This window comes from Phaenicophaeus curvirostris, chromosome 2 (genome assembly GCF_032191515.1).
Source record: "Phaenicophaeus curvirostris isolate KB17595 chromosome 2, BPBGC_Pcur_1.0, whole genome shotgun sequence".
NCBI classification, from domain to species: Eukaryota; Metazoa; Chordata; class Aves; order Cuculiformes; family Cuculidae; genus Phaenicophaeus; species Phaenicophaeus curvirostris.
This window is the reverse complement of record NC_091393.1, coordinates 117,329,113-117,347,534: the sequence shown is the minus strand read 5'-3', so window position 1 is coordinate 117,347,534 and position 18,422 is coordinate 117,329,113. Positions and strand designations below refer to the sequence as shown.

The following is an 18,422-nucleotide window of genomic DNA, read 5'->3' as shown; positions in this document are numbered from 1 at the left end:
ACCTGGCCTGGCGCTGCACTTGGAGCTGAGAAACGGTGCCCAAGGATGCGTCGTTCCCCCCATGCCCTCCCGCTGCATGGACAAAGCTGAGCTGATGGCATCAGCCGTGGTGCGTGGTACTTACTGGGCCTGGCCAAGAGCACAGACAGAGTTCTCCTGGATCCATCTGCAGCCTGTGGCTGTGGCATGGACAGCGGACAAAGCATGAGCTGAGATTTAGGTCACAGCTGAAGGTTGCTAAGGGCTCTCGGATATGAGGCAGGGCTTCTGCTGAGTAACTGAAATTTTCCTTCACTGAGGCACACTCAGACTAGGGGAGAATTCCCAGTTAACCTGCATCCCAGCTTGTCCCCAGCAGTCCAGTCTGCTCCTGGCCAGCGCTGAGCAGAGGCAGAGTCCCCCATCACCCTGCCCAGAGACCAGGAGTCTTTTTCTGGAGAAGGATAGGTTGGCTGAATCCAGCGCTCTTGCCTTTCCAGGCACCTTGGTGCCTCTTCCTTCTGTGGCACATCTGTCTCACTCTGCCCGGCAGGTCCTTTCAGGTACGCAGACTCGTACGGAGCCAAGCAATTGGTGGACAAGCTGCGGAAGTATGAGGCCGTCTATGGCAGCCAGTTCACTCCTTGCCAGCTCCTGCTGGACTACGCCAACAGCCCCAGCAAGAAATTCCACCAGTGAGCGTGGCCCGACACCGCCCGCCCGGACGCACCGACTGCTCGAGCCAGGGCCCCCCGGCTCTTCAGCAACACCCTCTTCTCCAGGCTCATCTGCAAAGCCCCCAGGGAGGGAAGGAAGGAGGCAGCGGATTGCCTTGTGGCTTGTACTCATTTCAAGTGCCTTATCAGCTGCTGTGTGTTGGGCATATCTGTCCCGTGGCTCCTCGCTGGGAGAGAGAATTCCATCTGCGGCCGCCTCCATGCTGCGACCTTCGGAGTTCCCGTCCTGGCAGGCAGCATCCAACCTGCAGCTGGTGCTGAGGCCTTGCCTTTCCGTAAACCTCCAACAGAATAAATACCCATCTTGTGGGTTTGGACTCTGCGCTTGCTTCTCCTCCCATCTTGCTGGGGCAGCAGCCGCTCAGCACCGAGGAAGGGAACCACTCGAGTCGGAAATAAAGCGTTCAGGCAATCCTCTGGGGTCCTCTCCGTGCTTGTTGGCTTCGAGACCCATAAAGGAGCTGCCGGAGGGTGGGGAAACGCAGGGGCTGGCGGCAATGCAGAACAAAGCCCGGCTCTGTCACCTCTGCCATCAATCAGGAGCTGTGAGGAGCCTCTGGCTCTTTTGTCTGGCCCTAAGGCTGCCGCCGGGGTTATCCTGGCAGATGGACCAGCCTGTAATTGCAAATCAAGCAGCCAAAGGCCAGAAGGGTCCCCCGTGGGGAGAGCTCAGTTTAAACTAAAAGGCTTTAAATCTCTGTGCACCTGTCACGGATTTCGGAGCTGGAATGGCCTCTGCCTCCCTGGCTCCCTGTGCTGCCGTGCCTTCCCAGGCTCCAGCCTGTCTCTTGCGCCCTGGTGGGGCTGGGAGACGCTGCTTTTTTCCTGTCACATTTGTGCTCTTTTTCTCCGAGCCGCTGGTACGAAACGAGGCCAAGATCGATCCCTAGGCTGCCTGTGGAGCTGGTACCCAGCCTTCCGCCCTCCCTGGGGCCTGGCAGCCGCGCTGGGACCCACTCCCTCCTCTGGCTCAGCCTTTGCCAGCTGAGCTTTGCCTGGGCAGCCCTCGCCTGTGTCCGAGGGGCTGGAGCTGGGGCCGTCCAAGCCCAGACCCTCCCAGTGCTGAGGATCCACCAGGCTGGGGCAGGGGGCTGGGGGAGCTCAGGCAGCCGCGGGGCGCTCTGTGGGGTGGGTGCAGCCCTGAGGAAGGGGTTCAGCTTCTCTCCCCCTGGCTTAGCGGTGTCTGTCAGGCAGAGGAGCTTCCTACCAGGGCTTCGAAATCACTGTGGGGTGCAGGCAGCCCTGAGCAGCTCCAAGAGCGATGCTTTCCCTTGTGGGGAGAACACAGGTCCCTGGCTCCGTGCTGGGAACAGGGCACCTCTCCCCCACTCTGCCTGCCCTCCCTGGTGAGGTGGGAAGGGCGCAGAAGGATGGGAGTGACCCCCAAGCCTCTTTCCTTGCCAAGAGCCCCTTTTCCCCCACGTCCCTGAGCAAGGGGCTTCTCCCAGGGCTCATTTTTCTCCTGTATGTTTATTACGCTAATCCACAAGGATTAAGTTAAACCAGTCAACACAAACTCCAGTATTTTCCAGCCTGTTCGGGCCAAAATTACCGTCCAGTGTTAGAAAGAAGAGAAGGGAGGGCTGGGCAATAAGGCTGAGCTTCCCAGGAGGAGGAAACCCCCCAGCCGTGGGGCAGAGGCACTGCTGGAGCGGGGCAGGGGGTGCCAGAGCCGTGGTCCTGTTGGGCTGGGAACCCCAAAACGGTGCAGGGGGTGGTCCCGACGTGCAGTCAGATCTTGGGGCGCCAGCCCTTGATGAACTGCATGATCTTCTTCACCTGGAGCTTGGTGAGGCGGAAGTCGTCGGCCAGGATCTCCTCGCTGAGCTGGACGAAGATGCTGCCGTCGATGCGCTCGCGGGCGAAGAAGCTGACCATGTCCTCGGAGAGGCCGATGAAGCGCAGGCACTTGGAGACTTCCTCCAGCGAGAGGGCCGAGAGGTCAGCGGGCGGCAGCCAGGGCGAGCCGTCCCCGCTGGGCCGGAGGGCAGCCGGCGGGGTCCCCCCGTCACCCCTCGCCGCGGGCGGCACCTCGATAACGCCCTGTGCCAGGTAGACACGGGTGAGGCCGCCCTCAGCCCCGCGCAGCACGGCGGGAGAAAGGGGGGCTGCCCCGCGGATGACTATGCTGTCACCCTCGAACCCCTTGGGTGGGCGAGGCGGGGGGCCTGGCTCCAGCCCCTCGACGGGGGCAAAAGGCTCTGGCGAGGAAGAGGAAGGGGGAGCGGCCGGGGCTGAAGGCGGTTTGGGCCACTCTGGGCTCTCCGGCCACTCGGCTGGGCCAGCAAAGGGGTTGAGCGCCCCGAAGGGGGCGAAGCGTTTCTGGGGGTGCGGGGGCTTGAGGCGAGGGCAGCTGCGGAAGGGCTTCAGGGGGGGCTCGGCACCCGACAGCGGCGTCGAGCAGCCGCCACCCGCCCCGCCGCCCGCCTCGCCGTACGCCCAGGGGTCCGACCAGGAGGTGGGGACGGGCTGGGTGCTGGGGGGCAGCGGGCGCCCGGGGGCCTCCCCGGCTTTGCAGTCGCCCCAAGTGCAGGGGTAGCAGTAGAGGCTGTAGGCGTCGGGTGAGGGGGAACCGCTGCCGCTCCGAGGGACCGACCTGCCGGAGGAAGGAAGGATGGGAAGCATCACAAGACAGGACAAGGGGCAATGGCCTCAAGCTCCACTGGGGAGATTTAGGCTGGACATGAGGAAAAAAATCTTCACGGGAAGGGTCATTGGGCACTGGCAGAGGCTGCCCAGGGAGGGGGTTGAGTCACCTTCCCTGGAGGTGTTTAAGGGACGGGTGGACGAGGTGCTGAGGGACATGGTTTAGTGATTGATGGGAATTGTTGGACTCGATGATCCAGTGGGTCTCTTCCAACCTGGTGGTTCTGTGCTTCTATGATCACTGTCACCCTGGTGCTGCGGCATTACCCCCACCCCGCAAGGACATCCCACCCTGAGGTGTCACCCCGTCCCCATTGCAGCATTCCCATGCCGTAGCCACTCACCCATCGTGGAGGCCTGAGGAGTAGTAGGAGAGGCTGGGGCTGGGTGAGGGCATGGGTGCCAGCTTCGGGCAGCGCAGGGGGGCTGGGGGGCTGCAGGACGGCGGGGGGCGGCTGCCCCGGGGCGGCACGGGGGGTGCGTTCAGCAGCCGGCACTCCTCCTTCACCTGTAAGTGGGGAGAGCACCGTCAGCCCCCAGGACCCTGCGACTGGAGGAGGGCGATGGGGGCTAGGGAGGCAGCCGGCACCCATGGAGCCACAAGGTTCTGGGTGCCAATAGGGAACCCCACGGCACAGGGAGCCTCAAGATGTTGGGTGTCCCCTGGTGAGGGGGAGCCTGAAAGATTTGAGTACCCTACAGTGCAAGGGAGCCCTAAGGACTTCGCAAGCCTGGTGCAGGGGAGCCCAGAGGGTGTGTGTAATTCGTGGTGCAGGAGGGGGGTGGAGGGTGTGGGTACCCCCAGTTCTGGGAAGCTCAAGAGACTGAGGCGTCCCATGGGGCAGAGTCCTGGGGACCCAGCTGCCTGGAGGAGAAGGATCTGGGGGTGTTGGTTGACAGCGACTGACCATGAGCCAGCAGTGGCCCAGGTGGCCAAGAAGGCCAATGGCCTCTTGGCTTGGATCAGAAATGGCGTGACCAGCAGGTCCAGGGAGGTTCTTCTCCCTCTGTACTCAGCACTGGTGAGACCGCTCCTCGAATCCTGTGTTCAGTTCTGGGCCCCTCACCACAAGAAGGATGTTGAGGCTCTGGAGCGAGTCCAGAGAAGAGCAACGAAGCTGGTGAAGGGGCTGGAGAACAGGCCTTATGAGGAACGGCTGAGAGAGCTGGGGGTGTTTAGCCTGGGGAAGAGGAGGCTGAGGGGAGACCTCATTGCTCTCTACAACTGCCTGAAAGGAGGTTGTGGAGAGGAGGGTGCTGGCCTCTTCTCCCAAGTGACAGGGGACAGGACGAGAGGGAATGGCCTCAAGCTCTGCCAGGGGAGGTTTTGGCTGGACATTAGGAAAAAAATTTTCACAGAAAGGGTCATTGGGCACTGGCAGAGGCTGCCCAGGGAGGGGGTTGAGTCACCTTCCCTGGAGGGGTTTAAGGGATGGGTGGATGAGGTGCTGAGGGACATGGTTTAGTGATTGATGGGAATGGTTGGACTCGATGATCTGGTGAGTCTTTTCCAACTTGGTGATTCTATGATTCTACCCCATTCCTAGGGACAGGACGATGGCTCTTACCGCCTCTGACTTGGGTGGCACGGGAGGTGGGGTGTCCCCGTGGGTCTCCTCCCCGGGCACCCCAGGACGATGCGGGGAGCCCAGCGGGGTGACGGCCCCCAGGGTGATGAGATCCAGCCGGCCAGCGCTGCTGCCCGCCTCGCAGCAACCCTCCAGCCCGGGGTTGCTCCAGAGCTCCTCGTAGGGGATCTCCAGCGGCTCCTGAGTCCTGAACTCGGGCTCGGCCCAGTCGGGCGTCATGTACTCGCGGTCGGGGTCGGGGAAGTCAGGCAGCGGGGGGCGCGAGGTGCCGCCCCACGGTCCCTGGCAGCGGGTGGGGGTCTCCCGGGGGCCGGCTGAGGAGCAGGAGCAGAGGGAAAGGCGCTGGAGGGGTTGGCTGAGCTCCTCGCGGGCGCAGGCGGGCAGGCAGAGCCGTAGGCGTCGCGGGCTGGCGCACTCCTCCGAGAAGTCCGGTTTGGCCTCGCGCACGGCCCGCGAGTACTCGTCGGGGTTGAAGCGGTCCTGGCAGTACGCGGCGCTGTCCCGCAGCAGCTTCTCCAGCTGGGGGTCCCCGGCCAGCAGCCCCTCGGGGAGCTGGAAGCGAGGCATGTCGGTCAGCAGGAGGAAATGGAAAGGGACCAGCTCGTCGCGGCGGAGGATGCAGCACAGCACCACCGTCTTGGAGATGATGCCGACCAGCTTGTAGCAGTGGCCCTCGCGGATGGCGTGCAGGTCGTAGGGGTTGCGCGCGGGGCGGCTGGGCACGGCCACGTTGACGGGCAGCCGCACCTTCTCGATGATGCTGCGGATGGTGTGCTCGCCCTCCTGCAGGCGCAGCTCCAGGGGGCTGCGGGTGCTGAAGCGGCCCTTGCACTGGAAGGGCAGGCTGAGGCTCTCGTTGGTGCGGTGGTTCATGCAGATCAGGCAGGGCATCTTGCCCTTCACCTGCCGGGCCCCCGCCGCCGGCGCCGCCTTGCCCAGCTTCCTCAGGATGGTGTTGAAGCGCGACTTCTCCTTCACCGTCTTGGCGCACAGGATCTCCGCTTGGCCCATCAGTGTCAGCTCGTCCCCCGCGTGCAGGGTGAAGTTGTAGACCTCGCTGTCCTCGCTGAACTCCCCTGACACCACCTGGCCCAGAACAGCCCCACCGTGGGTCCTGCTGCCCCGTCACCTTCCCCTGACGTCCCACCACCAACTCCTGATGACCCACCACCAACCCCTAATGTCCCACCACCAACCCCTGATGTCCCACCACCAACCCCTGATGATCCACCACCAACCCCTGATGTCCCACCACCAACCTCTGATGACCCACCACCAAGCCCTGATGTCCCACCACCAACCCCTGATGTCCCACCACCAATCCCTGACATCCCACCACCAACCTCTGATGACCCACCACCAACCTCTGACATCCCACCACCAACCCGACATCCCACCACCAACCTCTGATGACCCACCACCAACCCCTGACGTCCCATCACCAACCTCTGACATCCCACCACCAACCTCTGATGACCCACCACCAACCCCTGATATCCCGCCACCACCTCCTGATTTCCAGCACCATCTTCTAATGTCTCACAACCTAACCCTGATGTCCTATCACTGTCCCTTGATGTCCCACCATCCTCTCCTCATGTCCCACCACAATCCTCTGCTGTCCCACTGCCTTCTTCTGATGTCCAACCGCCTACCCCAGTGCTCCATCACCAACCCTTGTTTAATGCCCCACAACGACCCTAATTCCCAACACCATACCTTGATGCCCCACCACAATCCCTGATGTCCCATGACCACCTCCTAGTGTCCACCTGCCACCCCCTGCTGTCTCATGGTCCTCTTCTGATGTCCTATCACTATCCTGTGTCCCATCACCACACCCTCACATCCCACCACCAACCCCTGACAACCCACCGCTGTCCCCTGTGCCATCATACCGACCTTCACGCTGAAGGTGATGGCCTCCATGACGAAGACACGGTCTGGGAAGATGCTGGCCACCTCCTCCACACTGTTGAAATACTGCACAGGCTCACGGATGTCCCGGTCCTGGTCCAGCAGCTTGAACTTCCCTGTATGGAAGAGGCAGACCCAGGACAGTGAAAGGAGCCCATCTCCAAGCCACAGGGACCTGCTGTGACCAACATCGGGGCCAGCAAAGCCCTTCCACCCTCGAGGCTGCCCTGGGGTCCCACCACGTTGAGAGGAGCACCTCTGTGGGCAGAGGGGTTCACCCCATGTGTCCAAGGGCTTCAAGGGGACACCAGAGCATGCCCATCGCCGTATCTCCTCCCTCCGTGTGCAGCATCAAGGGGGACTTTTGGGTGGGACAAAGCACACGGGGTGTCTTGGTGATGCTGCTCGGGTTGCAGGGACCAACCCAAGGAGGCTGCAGGAATGCCCCGTGGGGTGGAGGAACCCACCTGGAGCAGCCAATATTTCAGGGAGCCCCCATTGCTCCCCAAAACCCAACCTCACCACCGCCCTCTGCCCCACACCTTGGATGAGAGGGGACGGGGGGTGGTGAGGGGACAGAGGGCTCAGCGGTGGGGCCGGCAGCGAGGATGCCGGCAGGAGCTGGGGGGAGAGCAGCCGGCAGCGAAACCGCCGCTGTTGGCATCGGCTCGGCGAGGCCAGACCTGAGGGGAATATTAATCCCACGCCAGCCAGCTCCGCCGCTGCCAACCCCGTGCCGAGCGGTGCTGCCCCTCGCCGGGCAGGATTCCAGCTGGGGACACGTCTCCGGGGACATGGGAATCAATCCCGAGCCCAGGGCAGCCCCGCATGGCGGGATGGCCAGCTCGGGCATGGCCGAGCCCCCAAAGCTGGTTAACACGCTCCCGTCCTGGCCCCCTTGGGATGGGCGAGGAGCCCCTCCCCCCCGCCGCTTCCATGATTTATTTATTAGCAGGACTCATTACTGCCACGGCGAGCACTTAGAGGGGCTTTAAGGCTCTTGCTAGGGCAGCTGCCGGCATCTCTGCACCATTGGCTGCATCTCCAGCCCCAACCCTGGTCCCATCCCTGTTCCATCCTCACCTCCAACCCCATCTTCATCCCAGCACATCCGCATCCCTCTCCCCATCCCATCTCATCCCTATCCCCATCCCATCTTCATCCCTCTTCCATCCCGACCCCCATCCTCTTCTCATCCTCGTCTGCATCCCACCCTATCCCTACTCATGTCCCTATCCCATCCTTGTCCCCATCTCATCTGATCTGATCTCAGACCCTGTTCCCATCCCATCCTCATTCCTCTCCCATCCCCTCTCATTTCCTGCTGTCCCATCCCATCCCATCCCATCCCATCCCATCCCATACCATACCATCCCATCCCATCCCCTCTCCCTGTCCCTACCCTGACCCTTCGTCATCTCATCCTTGTCCCCATCAAATCCCCATCCCTCTCCCACCCCCAAACTTATCCCATCCCTGTTACTACCCCTGTCCCACCCCCATGCTCATCTCAGCCCATCCAATCCCATCCCAGCCTGTCCCTTCCCCATCCCTGTCCCGTCCTCATTTCAGCCCATCCCAACTCATTCTCCTCTCTCTGTCCCATCCTCATTCCTCTCCCATCCCATTCTGAGGTTGTTTAGCCTGGAGAAGAGGAGGCTGAGCGGAGACCTCATTGCTCTTTACAACTACCTGAAAGGAGGTTGTGGAGAGGAGGGTGATGGCCTCTTCTCCCAAGTGACAGGGGACAGGACAAGAGGGAATGGCCTCAAGCTCCGCCAGGGGAGATTGAGGCTTGACATCAGGAAAAAATATTTCACAGAAAGGGTCATTGGGCACTGGCAGAGGCTGCCCAGGGAGGGGGTTGAGTCACCTTCCCTGGAGGTGTTTAAGGGACGGGTGGATGAGGCGCTGAGGGACATGGTTTAGTGATTGATGGGAATGGTTGAACTTCATGATCCTGGGGGTCCTTTCCAACCTAGCAATTCTATGATCCCCATCCCCATCCTCATCCCCATCCTTGTCAACATTCCATCCCATCCCATCCCTGCTCCATCTCCATTCTTGTCTACATCCCATCCCCACCCGTGTCCTTTCCACTATCTCATCCCACCCTTATCCCCACCCAGTGCAGCCCCCCAGGCGATCCCAGAGGACCCCGGCCACCCCACCTGGATACTGGAGCGGGATGTCGATCTTGGGGCCGATGACGTAGTGTCCCTCCTCCAGGCTGTGAGCCGTCACCGTGGTCCACTGCCGGCACGAGTGGACCAGCAGCACGTCCTGCGCGCTCACCCCCTCCACGCGCTCACCTGCCGGGGGACGCGGCTGTCACCACCCCAGGGCCCCCGCTCCGAGGGCACCCGCGGCGGCCGGAGGGATGAGCAGGTGCCCGCTGCCAAGAGACGCCAGTTGCCCGGGAAACAATTTCTTTGTCCCCCCCTTGGAAAGCTGCAGCCGCGCAAACAACAACTTTATTGAGCTGGGGGCCGCGCTGGGGCCCCCACGGCGACTGCACCCTGGGCCGGGCACCCACCCTGCGCCACAGGGACGGATCCTGCTCTGGAGGGGATGGATCCTGCTCTGGAGGGATGGATCCTGCTCTGGAGTTGGGGGCACCCTGATCTGGAGGGGTGGTTCCTGCTCTGAAGGGATGGATTCTCCTCTGGAGGAGATGCATCCTGCTCTGAACGCATGGATCCTGCTCTGAAGGAGATGGATACTGCTCTGGAGGCATGGATCTTGCTCTGGAGGGAGGGATCCTGCTCTGGAGGAGATGGATCTTGCTCTGGAGGTGTGGATCCTGCTCTGGAGGGGATGGATCCTGCTCTGAAGGGATGGATCTTGCTCTGGAGGGAGGGATTCTCCTCTGGAGGCATGGATCCTGCTCTGGAGGAGTGGATCTTACTCTAGAGGGGTAGATCCTGCTCTGAAGGGATGGATTCTCCCCTGGAGAAGATAGATCCTGCTCCAGAGGGATGGATCCTGCTCTGGAGGAGGAGCATCCCAATCTGGAGGGGGGGGTGCACTGCTCCAGACAGCTGGATCCTGCTGTGCAGTGGGGGACACCCTGATCTCAAGGGGTGGATCTTGCTCTGGAGGGATGCACCTTGCTCACAGAGGATGGAACCCTGCTCCAGAGAGGACGGATCCTGCTCCAGAGGGGATCGATCTTGCTCTGGAGGGTTGGATCCCTCTCTAGAGGGTTGGATTCTGCTCTGGAGGACAGCACCACTTGCCTGTCTCCTCGCCCCACCCTGTGCTGGTGCCTGCGCACCCTGAAGCACCCCCTGCTCCCCACCCAGGTCACGCACGGTGGTCCCAGTCAGGACCCCCTAGTCCCCAGAGGGCAGCGGAGGGGACACGGAGGCTCTGGGCCCCTGCCAGCCCGGTGCCACCCCCTCCCGTATGTCACCTGCAAAGGGTGACGAGGACAACCAGCACCTGGCCCCATGGCTGGGGTTGCCCAGCTCCTCATCCCCAGCCCCAGGACCCGGTGGGAGATGGATCCGAGCAGCAGCAGCCCTGGACTGGGGACAGCAGCTTGGTCATGGCTCACCTGGCCCTCCAGCCTTCCTCCTCATCTCTCCAGCCTTCCTCCTCCACCTCCCTCCTCATCACTCCAGCCTTCTTCTCTTCTCCTGGTCCCTCTAGTCTTCCTCCTTCCTTCTCCTCCTCCCTCCAGGCTTCTTCCCTCCTCTTCACCTCCCCAGCCCCCCTCTCTCCCTTCTACTCCTCACCCATCTAGTCTTCCTCTCCCCTACCCTTCTAGCCTCCCTCCTCTTCCTCACCTCTCCAGCTGTCATTCCCCCTCCTCACCTCTCCAAGCCTCTTATCTCCCGTCTGTCTACCCTTCATCATTCCTTCCATCCCTCCTCCTTCCCTCCTCCTCCTCACTCTCATCCCTCCTCACTCTCATCCCTCCTCCTTTCTCTCCATTCTTCTGCCCTCCACCCCTCTGTCCTCCCTCCAGCCTTCTTCCCTCCCTCCTCCCCATCACTCCAGCCTCCCTCCTCTTCTGCACACCAGCCTCTCTCCCTCCTCTTCATACCTGCAGCCTTCCTCCTTCCTCTTCCTCATCCCTTCTCTTCATCCCTCCAGCCTTCCTCTCTCCCTCCTCTTCATCCCTCCAGCCTTACTCTCCCTCCTCTTCATCCCTCCAGCCTTCCTCCCTCCTCCTCCTCCCTTGCTCCCTCCCCTTCATCCCTCCTCCTCCTTCCTTCCTCTTCATCTCTCCAGCCTTCCTCTTTCCCTCCTCTTCATCCTTCCAGCCTTCCTCCCTCCCACTTCTTCATCTCTCCCTCCTCCTCCTCATCCCTCCATCCTTCATCCCTCCTCCTCATCGCTCCAGCCTTCCTCTCTCCCTCCTCTTCCTCATCCCTTCAGCCTTCATCCCTCCTCCTCCTCCATCCTCCTCCATTGCTCTCCCCTCCTCTCTCCCTCCTCTTCATCCCTCCCTCCTCCTTCTTATCCCTCCAGCCTTCCTCCCTCCTTCTCCTCCCTCGCTCCCTCCCCTTCATGCCTCCTACTCCTCTCTCCCTCCTCTTCATCCCTCCAGCCTTCATCCTTCCTCCTCATTGCTCCAGCCTTCCTCCCTCTCTCCTCCTCCTCATTGCTCCAGCCTTCCTCCCTGCTCCTCCTCCTCCTCCTCATTGCTCCAGCCTTCCTCCTTCTCTCCTCCTCCTCCCTCGTTCCCTCCCTCCCCTTCATCCCTCCTCCCTCCTTCCTCTTCATCCCTCCTTCCTTCCTCCCTCCTCCTCCTCCTTCCCTCCTCATCCCTCCATCCTTCATCCCTCCTCCTCATCGCTCCAGCCTTCCTCTCTCCCTCCTCTTCCTCATCACTGCAGCCTTCATCCCTCCTCCTCCTCCATCCTCCTCCATTGCTCCCTCCCCTCCTCTCTACCTCCTCTTCATCCCTCCCTCCTCCTTCCTCTTCACCCCTCCTTCCTTCATCCCTCCTCCTCCTCCTCCTTCCCTCCTCCTCCTCATCGCTCCAGCCTTCCTCCCTGCTCTTCCCGCTGCCTGCAGCCTTCCTCCCGCTCCTCCTCCTCATCATCATCGCTCCAGCCTTCCTCCTTCTCTCCTCCTCCTCCCTTGCTCCCACCCCTTCATCCCTCCCCTCCTTCCTCTTCATCCCTCCTTCCTTCATCCCTCCTCCTCCTCCTCCCTCCCTCCCCCAGCCTTCATCCCTCCTTCTCATCGCTCCAACCTTCCTTCCTCCCTCTTCCTCCTCATCGCTCTAGCCTCCCTCCCTCCTCCTCCTCATCATCATCCCTCCAGCCTTCCTCCTTCTCTCCTCCTCCTCATCGCTCCAGCCTTCCTCCCTCCCTCTTCCTCCTCATCACTCTAGCCTTCCTCCCTCCCTCCTCCTCCTCATCATCATCCCTCCAGCCTTCCTCCTTCTCTCCTCCTCCTCATCGCTCCAGCCTTCCTCCTTCTCTCCTCCTCCTCCCTCCTCCCTCACTCCCTCCCCTCCATCCCTCCAGCCTTCATCCCTCCTCCTCCCTCCCTCCTCCTCCTCCTCATCATCGCTCCAGCCTTCCTCCTTCTCTCCTCCTCCTCCTCGCTCCAGCCTTCCTCCTCCCTCGCTCCCTCCCCTTCATCCCTCCTCCCTCCTTCCTCTTCATCCCTCCTTCCTTCATCCCTCCTCCTCCTCCTTCCCTCCTCCTCCTCATCCCTCCAGCCTTCATCCCTCCTCCTCCCTCCCTCCTTCCTCCTCATCCCTCCAGCCTTCCTCCCTCCCTCCTCCTCCTCATCGCTCCAGCCTTCCTCCTTCTCTCCTCCTCCTCCCTCCTCCCTCGCTCCCTCCCCTCCATCCCTCCAGCCTTCATCCCTCCTCCTCCCTCCCTCCTCCTCCTCATCATCATCGCTCCAGCCTTCCTCCTTCTCTCCTCCTCCTCATCGCTCCAGCCTTCCTCCTCCCTCGCTCCCTCCCCTTCATCCCTCCTCCCTCCTTCCTCTTCATCCCTCCTTCCTTCATCCCTCCTCCTCCTCCTTCCCTCCTCCTCCTCATCCCTCCAGCCTTCATCCGTCCTCCTCCCTCCCTCCTTCCTCCTCATCCCTCCAGCCTTCCTCCCTCCCTCCTCCTCATCATCGCTCCAGCCTTCCTCCTTCTCTCCTCCTCCTCCCTCGCTCCCTCCCCTCCATCCCTCCTTCCTTCATCCCTCCTCCTCCTCCTTCCCTCCTCCTCCTCATCCCTCCAGCCTTCATCCCTCCTCCTCCCTCCCTCCCTCCTCCTCCTCCTCCTCATCGCTCCAGCCTTCCTCCTCCCTCGCTCCCTCCCCTTCATCCCTCCTCCCTCCTTCCTCTTCATCCCTCCTTCCTTCATCCCTCCTCCTCCTCCTCATCCCTCCAGCCTTCATCCCTCCTCCTCCCTCCCTCCTTCCTCCTCATCCCTCCAGCCTTCATCCCATCCCCTCATCCCTGCAGCCTCCCTCTCTCCCCGCTCCCCCCCCGGCTCTCACCGTGCCCCAGGCAGACGAGGGTGGGCAGGCGGCACTGGCTGACGATGGCGTCGAGGGGCAGCGCCGCGGGGCTCCAGCGGAGCCGGGCCAGCCCCGCCGCCAGCTTCTCCATGGCATCGCGGCTCAGGCGGGCGCGGGGCCGGCCTCCATCGCCGCGGGGCAGCGGGGCACGAGGAGCCGCCCCCGACCGCCCCCGGCCCCTCCTGCCGCCCCCCCCCCCCCCCCATCACCCGGGCACGGGCGGGGACCGGCACCCCGGACACCCCCGGCGGGGACACGGTGCCCCCCGGACGCACCCCCAGCCCCCGGCTGAGCATCCCTAATGGGGACCCCCCCAGACACTGACGGACCCCCCACCACCACCACCTTCAGCTGAGCATCCTCCTCTCGGTCCAGCATCCTGGGCTGGGATCCCCTCGGCGAGGACCCCCGATCCCCCGGTGGGGACCACTCTGCGGCCAAGCATCCCTCGAGAGGACTCCCACCCATCTGCTGGGACCCCGATCCTCCGGCAGGGACCCCCCACCCTGTCCTGGGCATCCCCGGCTGGGACCCCCAGACACCGGCTGGGACCACTCCTCAGCCAAGCATCTTTAACAGGGACCCCCGTACCCCAGCCAGGACCCCCAGCCACCAACGGGACACACACCCCCCCGCACCGTCTTTGGCTGAGCATCCCTAGCAGGCACCCCCAGCCAGCAGCCCAGACCCCCAGCCCTCAGCCGAGGTTCCCTAGCGGGGGGCCCCAGACACCAATGGGACCCCCAGACACCAACAGGATCCCCCCCCCCCGAGCATTCCCGGAGGTGACCCCCTCCCCTCGGTCCAGAACCCCGATCCCCCAGCGGGGACCACCCTTCAGCCAAGCATCCCTAGTGAGGACCTCCAGACATTGGCCGGGACCCCCATACCCCAGCGGGGACCACTCCTCATCCGAGCATCCCTAACAGGGACCCCCATGCCCCGACAGGGACTCCCAGCCACCAACAGGACACCCCCCACTTCTGCTCAGCATCCCTGGTAGGGACGCCCTCCCCTCAGTCCAGCATCCCCGGTTGGGGCCCCCTAAGCCGGGACCCCGATCCCCCAGTGGGTTCCACCCTCCAGCCAAGCATCCCTAGCGGGGACCCCCCTCCTTGTCCAGGCATCCCTGGCTGGGACCCTCGTCCCCTACCACAGGGACCCCCATTTCTGAGTCCCTCCTGGAGGGGTGGAGGCTGAGTGACATCGTCCTGGGTCCCCTTGGGGGTACCAGGGGGCACAGCGTCTCTGAGTTGGGTCCCTCCGGGGGTAGTGAGGGGTCCCTCCTGCAGGGACATCTTCATCACGGATGTCCCCATCAGGAATAGGGACAGGGACGGAGCAGGCATGGCACAGGGACAGAGAGAGAACAGGGACGGGATGAAGAAGGGATGGGGATACAACAGGGATGGAGATGAAGCAGGGACAGGGATGGAGGAGGGGTAGGGACAAAGTAAGGACAGCGATGGAGCAGGGAGATGAAAGGAGAAGGGGGACAGAGCAGGGGCAAGGATGGAGAAGGGATGAGGATGGCACAGGGACAGGGATGGAGCAGGAACAATGACAGAGCAGGGATTGGGGACAGAGCGGGGACACAAATAGAGCAGGAATGGGGATGGAGCAGAGACCATACAGTGGCAGCAGGACAAGAGAAGACTCAGGATTCAGTGATGAAGCCAACAAGTGGCATGCTGAGAGCCACTGGACAGTGTCCATGAGAGTCCCCACTGGGTTCCCATCTCCCCGAGCCCCCAGGAACCCTTGGCACAATCCCAGGATGGTGATGGCTGCGCAGAGCCACCCCCAGCCCGGACACTGTGCACGGACCTTGCTCCTCACGCTGACTCAGCTGGGGACGAACTCCTCCCTCCCCACTGCAAAACTCCGATCGGTCCCCAGGGATGGGGAGGATATGGGATGGCCGAGCTGCTCCCCACGGCCTTGTCCCCTGCAAGGGGGATCCAGGGGCTGCCACCCTCGCTGCCTCAGCGATGGCTTTAGTGCCAACAGCAGCACAAACCCACCCTCTCCCAGCTCCCGACACCACTGCAGCAGAGGAACGGGAGCAGCATTCCCGCCCTGCATCCCATGCCACAGCGGACGGGGACGAGCTGCTGCAGCGGGTGACGTCCCTGAAGGCTGCGGGAGATGCTGGGGTGCCCACAGGCAGCAGAGCTTTGGAGAGAGGATTGGCGAGTGCAACGGATCCCAAGTGTTGGGGAAGGACTTGGCCATGGGATCACAGAATCAAAAGACCCACCGGATCATCAAGTCCAACCGTTCCCATCAATCACTAAACCATGTTCCTCAGCAGCTCATCCACCCGTCCCTTAAACACCTCCAGGGAAGGTGACTCAACCACCTCCCTGGGCAGCCTCTGCCAGTGCCCAGTGACCCTTTCCAGGAAATACTTTTTCCTGATGTCCAGCCTGAATGTCCCCTGGTGGAGCTTGAGGCCATTCCCTCTCGTCCTGTCCCCTGTCACTTAGGAGAAGAGCCCAGCTCCCTCCTCTCCACAACCTCCTTTCAGATAGTTGCAGAGAGCAAGAAGACCTCAGCGAGATCAGAATTTCACGGGGCCCAGGAAGTAAGCAATGCAAGTTTATAAAAGCTTTTATTTGCTCTTGGTCGGACCAAGATGGGACAGTGATCTTTATACAATTTGATACAGTCAGTGGTACAAAAGAATGTGTTTTAAATAAAAAGCCAGAGTGGAGTAGCAAAAATATTAAAAGATTAAGTAAAAAATTGTAGGCATGGGAGTTAATCCTAGACCTTAGGTCAATGCTGTTTTGCCACCATCCGAGTCCCAGAGCTGGAAGCGCCGCTCTGCCCCGGCCGGCTCCACGGAAAGCGGGAACACGCCTGCGGGAGAGATTCCGCCTTGGATTTCAGTTTGTCATCGTCAATCGAATCAATTTTGCCATGACCAAAAGGCAGCGCTGAGGTTTCCTCTGCCGGCCGGGGCGGGTGGAGGCGGCACGGGGCAAGGCTGGCACAGGGAAGTGGCTCTCCCTCCTTCCCTATTCCAGGCAGGGGCTGGGGATTCGGAGCAGAGGTTTAGGAGCCGTTAGCGTGCCAGCTCGCAGGAGTTTAGATAACGTTACCGCCAATTCCTTCACCAGGGTTGTTATTATCACTTGGGGTTTGTTTCTTTTAGCATCTCTGGGTGCTCGCTCCTCCTCGGCTGGGCCGTGCGCTTCACCAGCCGCCGCCGTGCCGAGCCGCGCGGATACAACGCGTGGGGTTATAGGAACAGAAGTAGACGGGCTAGAAACACTTAAGTTTATTCACCGGGTTAAGGACAGGAACTGGAGGCGACAGCTGGCTGGGCCGGCAAGTGGCCCGATCTCTACCTGCGGGCTCGCAACGGACACAGCGGCTACACACGATCCCGAGGGATTTACAGAGGGGGCCAAGCCCCGGGAAGCTAATCAAAAGCTCATGTTTAAAACAAGGATTATACAAAAAAAAAAACAAACCTTGATGACTATTTCTCTGTTTTTCCCTTTTTGATAACGTCAGAAAGTGCAGGTTGAACCGAGGGAGCTGGACTCTATTTACAACGCTGAACGGCAGGCGAGGGACGGAGCCGATTCCTCCCAATCCCAGCGTCCTGCTCGACCCCGACAGCCACTCGACTGGGAAGGGTTAACACACTCGGAGACAAAATGCCGGGATACAGAGGAAAAGGGAGACCCCTCGGTCAGGTTACTACAGGGGAAGCCGTTCAAAACGAGGAGTTCCATGTTAAAACACCATCATTTCATTAAAATTCAATCAGCGTTATTGGCTATTTTAATTATTTACCAGAGACAGTCCAAAACGCCAGCGGACAAGAGCGAGGCACAGCTTGTCCAGCCGGAAAGGAGAACGGGAGGCCTGGGAGGAAGGAGCATCCAGGTGAAACGTCCCTGTTCGTGGCAGAGCAGCTTTCCTACGCTGTGGTTTAAGAGTGAGGGAAGTGGCCATACAGCCGCTCCTGCAGTGGGAAGGCCCGGACAAAGCCAGGCTGGCAGTCCCTAAGCCCATGCCTTTCCACGGAGACGTGCCAGCGGTGACACCAGAGCCTGGCAACGCCCGGAGCTGCAGGTAAAGCGAGCTGGGAAAGCACAGGAATCCCAGGGGGGCTCGACAGCCCTGCCGGGATCACCCACACGGTCCCACCGCCCGGGAGCGAGCCCAGGGCTGACCCAAGGACTCGGCTTTCCACACTGGGAAACGGAAAGTTTTTCAGGGAGGTAATAAATTAAACTGCCAACTTCTCTTTTTTTTCTCCTTTCTTTTGTTTAAGATCCCGTCTCACTCGGCCTTTGCCAGGCTCCCGAACAACTCGCTGGAGTAAGAGAGAACGGAAAAGCTCGTGTTAACTGCTGTCAGTTTGGGAACTGCGGGTTATATTCATACACATAAAGTAGACAACCACATCACCCTCCATAGAAAACTAGTGCATGCAAGGACTCTTCCATGTCATAAACCCAACGGCTATGCAGGAGGAGAGGAGATTACTAGGGAACCGACACTGCCTAGAGGGAGTTAGTAGGTATCCTCAACAGTTTTACCTTGGAAGCTAAGTCAGTGCTTTGTATTAAAGTTTTGGCAAACATACCGCGTTGCCGTCCTTTTAATTAACACATCACACCATGAAGAAATGCAAATAAAAGCAGCATGCAGGCAAAAGGAAAGAGCTGCGAGTGAGAAAAGAAACCGGCAGCGGGAACAGTTCTGAATGGCTACATCACCGAAATGGAGACACAGCAGAGTAAATGTCGCTTGGTTTTTGCACCACCCTTTGTCCTCGATGCGTGACACCGACGGTTACAGAAAGCAAACAGGAAGGAGTTGGGGATTCGGGAAGGGTCAGGGATGGATGGTCTGTCTCCTGCACATGCTTCCACCAGAACAGAACAGAAAAGAAAGTAAAAACAAAAGTTCCTTTCCACATAAGGCACAGGACAAAAGAAACCCCGTTCAGACTCAAGGCGAAAATGAGTTTGCCTGGCTCTTTCTAGAGAATGCGGTGACTCAAGCACATTATCCGTGACAGAAAATTCCACTGTCGTACAAAA

General features: G+C 61.0%; 2 protein-coding genes across 3 annotated transcripts in view; one reads left to right on the top strand and one right to left on the bottom strand.

Moving 5' to 3' along the window:
- Positions 1 to 1,130, top strand: part of HADHA (hydroxyacyl-CoA dehydrogenase trifunctional multienzyme complex subunit alpha) — a 30,386-nt gene extending 29,256 nt beyond the window's left edge. Inside the window, exon 20 of the mRNA XM_069850644.1 lies at positions 533 to 1,130. Coding sequence (XP_069706745.1) covers positions 533 to 678 — 146 coding nt within the window. The 3' untranslated portion in view covers positions 679 to 1,130. The remainder of the gene's footprint in view (positions 1 to 532) is intronic.
- Positions 1,131 to 2,440: 1,310 nt separating this feature from the next.
- GAREM2 (GRB2 associated regulator of MAPK1 subtype 2) lies at positions 2,441 to 13,481 on the bottom strand. 2 transcript variants are annotated; one of them, XM_069851062.1, is made up of 6 exons: positions 13,333 to 13,481; positions 9,040 to 9,180; positions 6,854 to 6,984; positions 4,931 to 6,037; positions 3,707 to 3,870; positions 2,441 to 3,312 (listed from the first exon to the last, which is right to left on the bottom strand). In XM_069851062.1, exons 1-6 carry the CDS (start codon positions 13,442 to 13,444, stop codon positions 2,448 to 2,450), a joined length of 2,520 nt encoding a protein of 839 aa, XP_069707163.1. In that variant the 5' UTR covers positions 13,445 to 13,481; the 3' UTR covers positions 2,441 to 2,447. The 2 variants fall into 2 exon arrangements, with proteins under 2 accessions (XP_069707163.1, XP_069707164.1); XM_069851063.1 differs by lacking the exon at positions 9,040 to 9,180.
- Between the last annotated feature and the right edge of the window lie 4,941 nt (positions 13,482 to 18,422).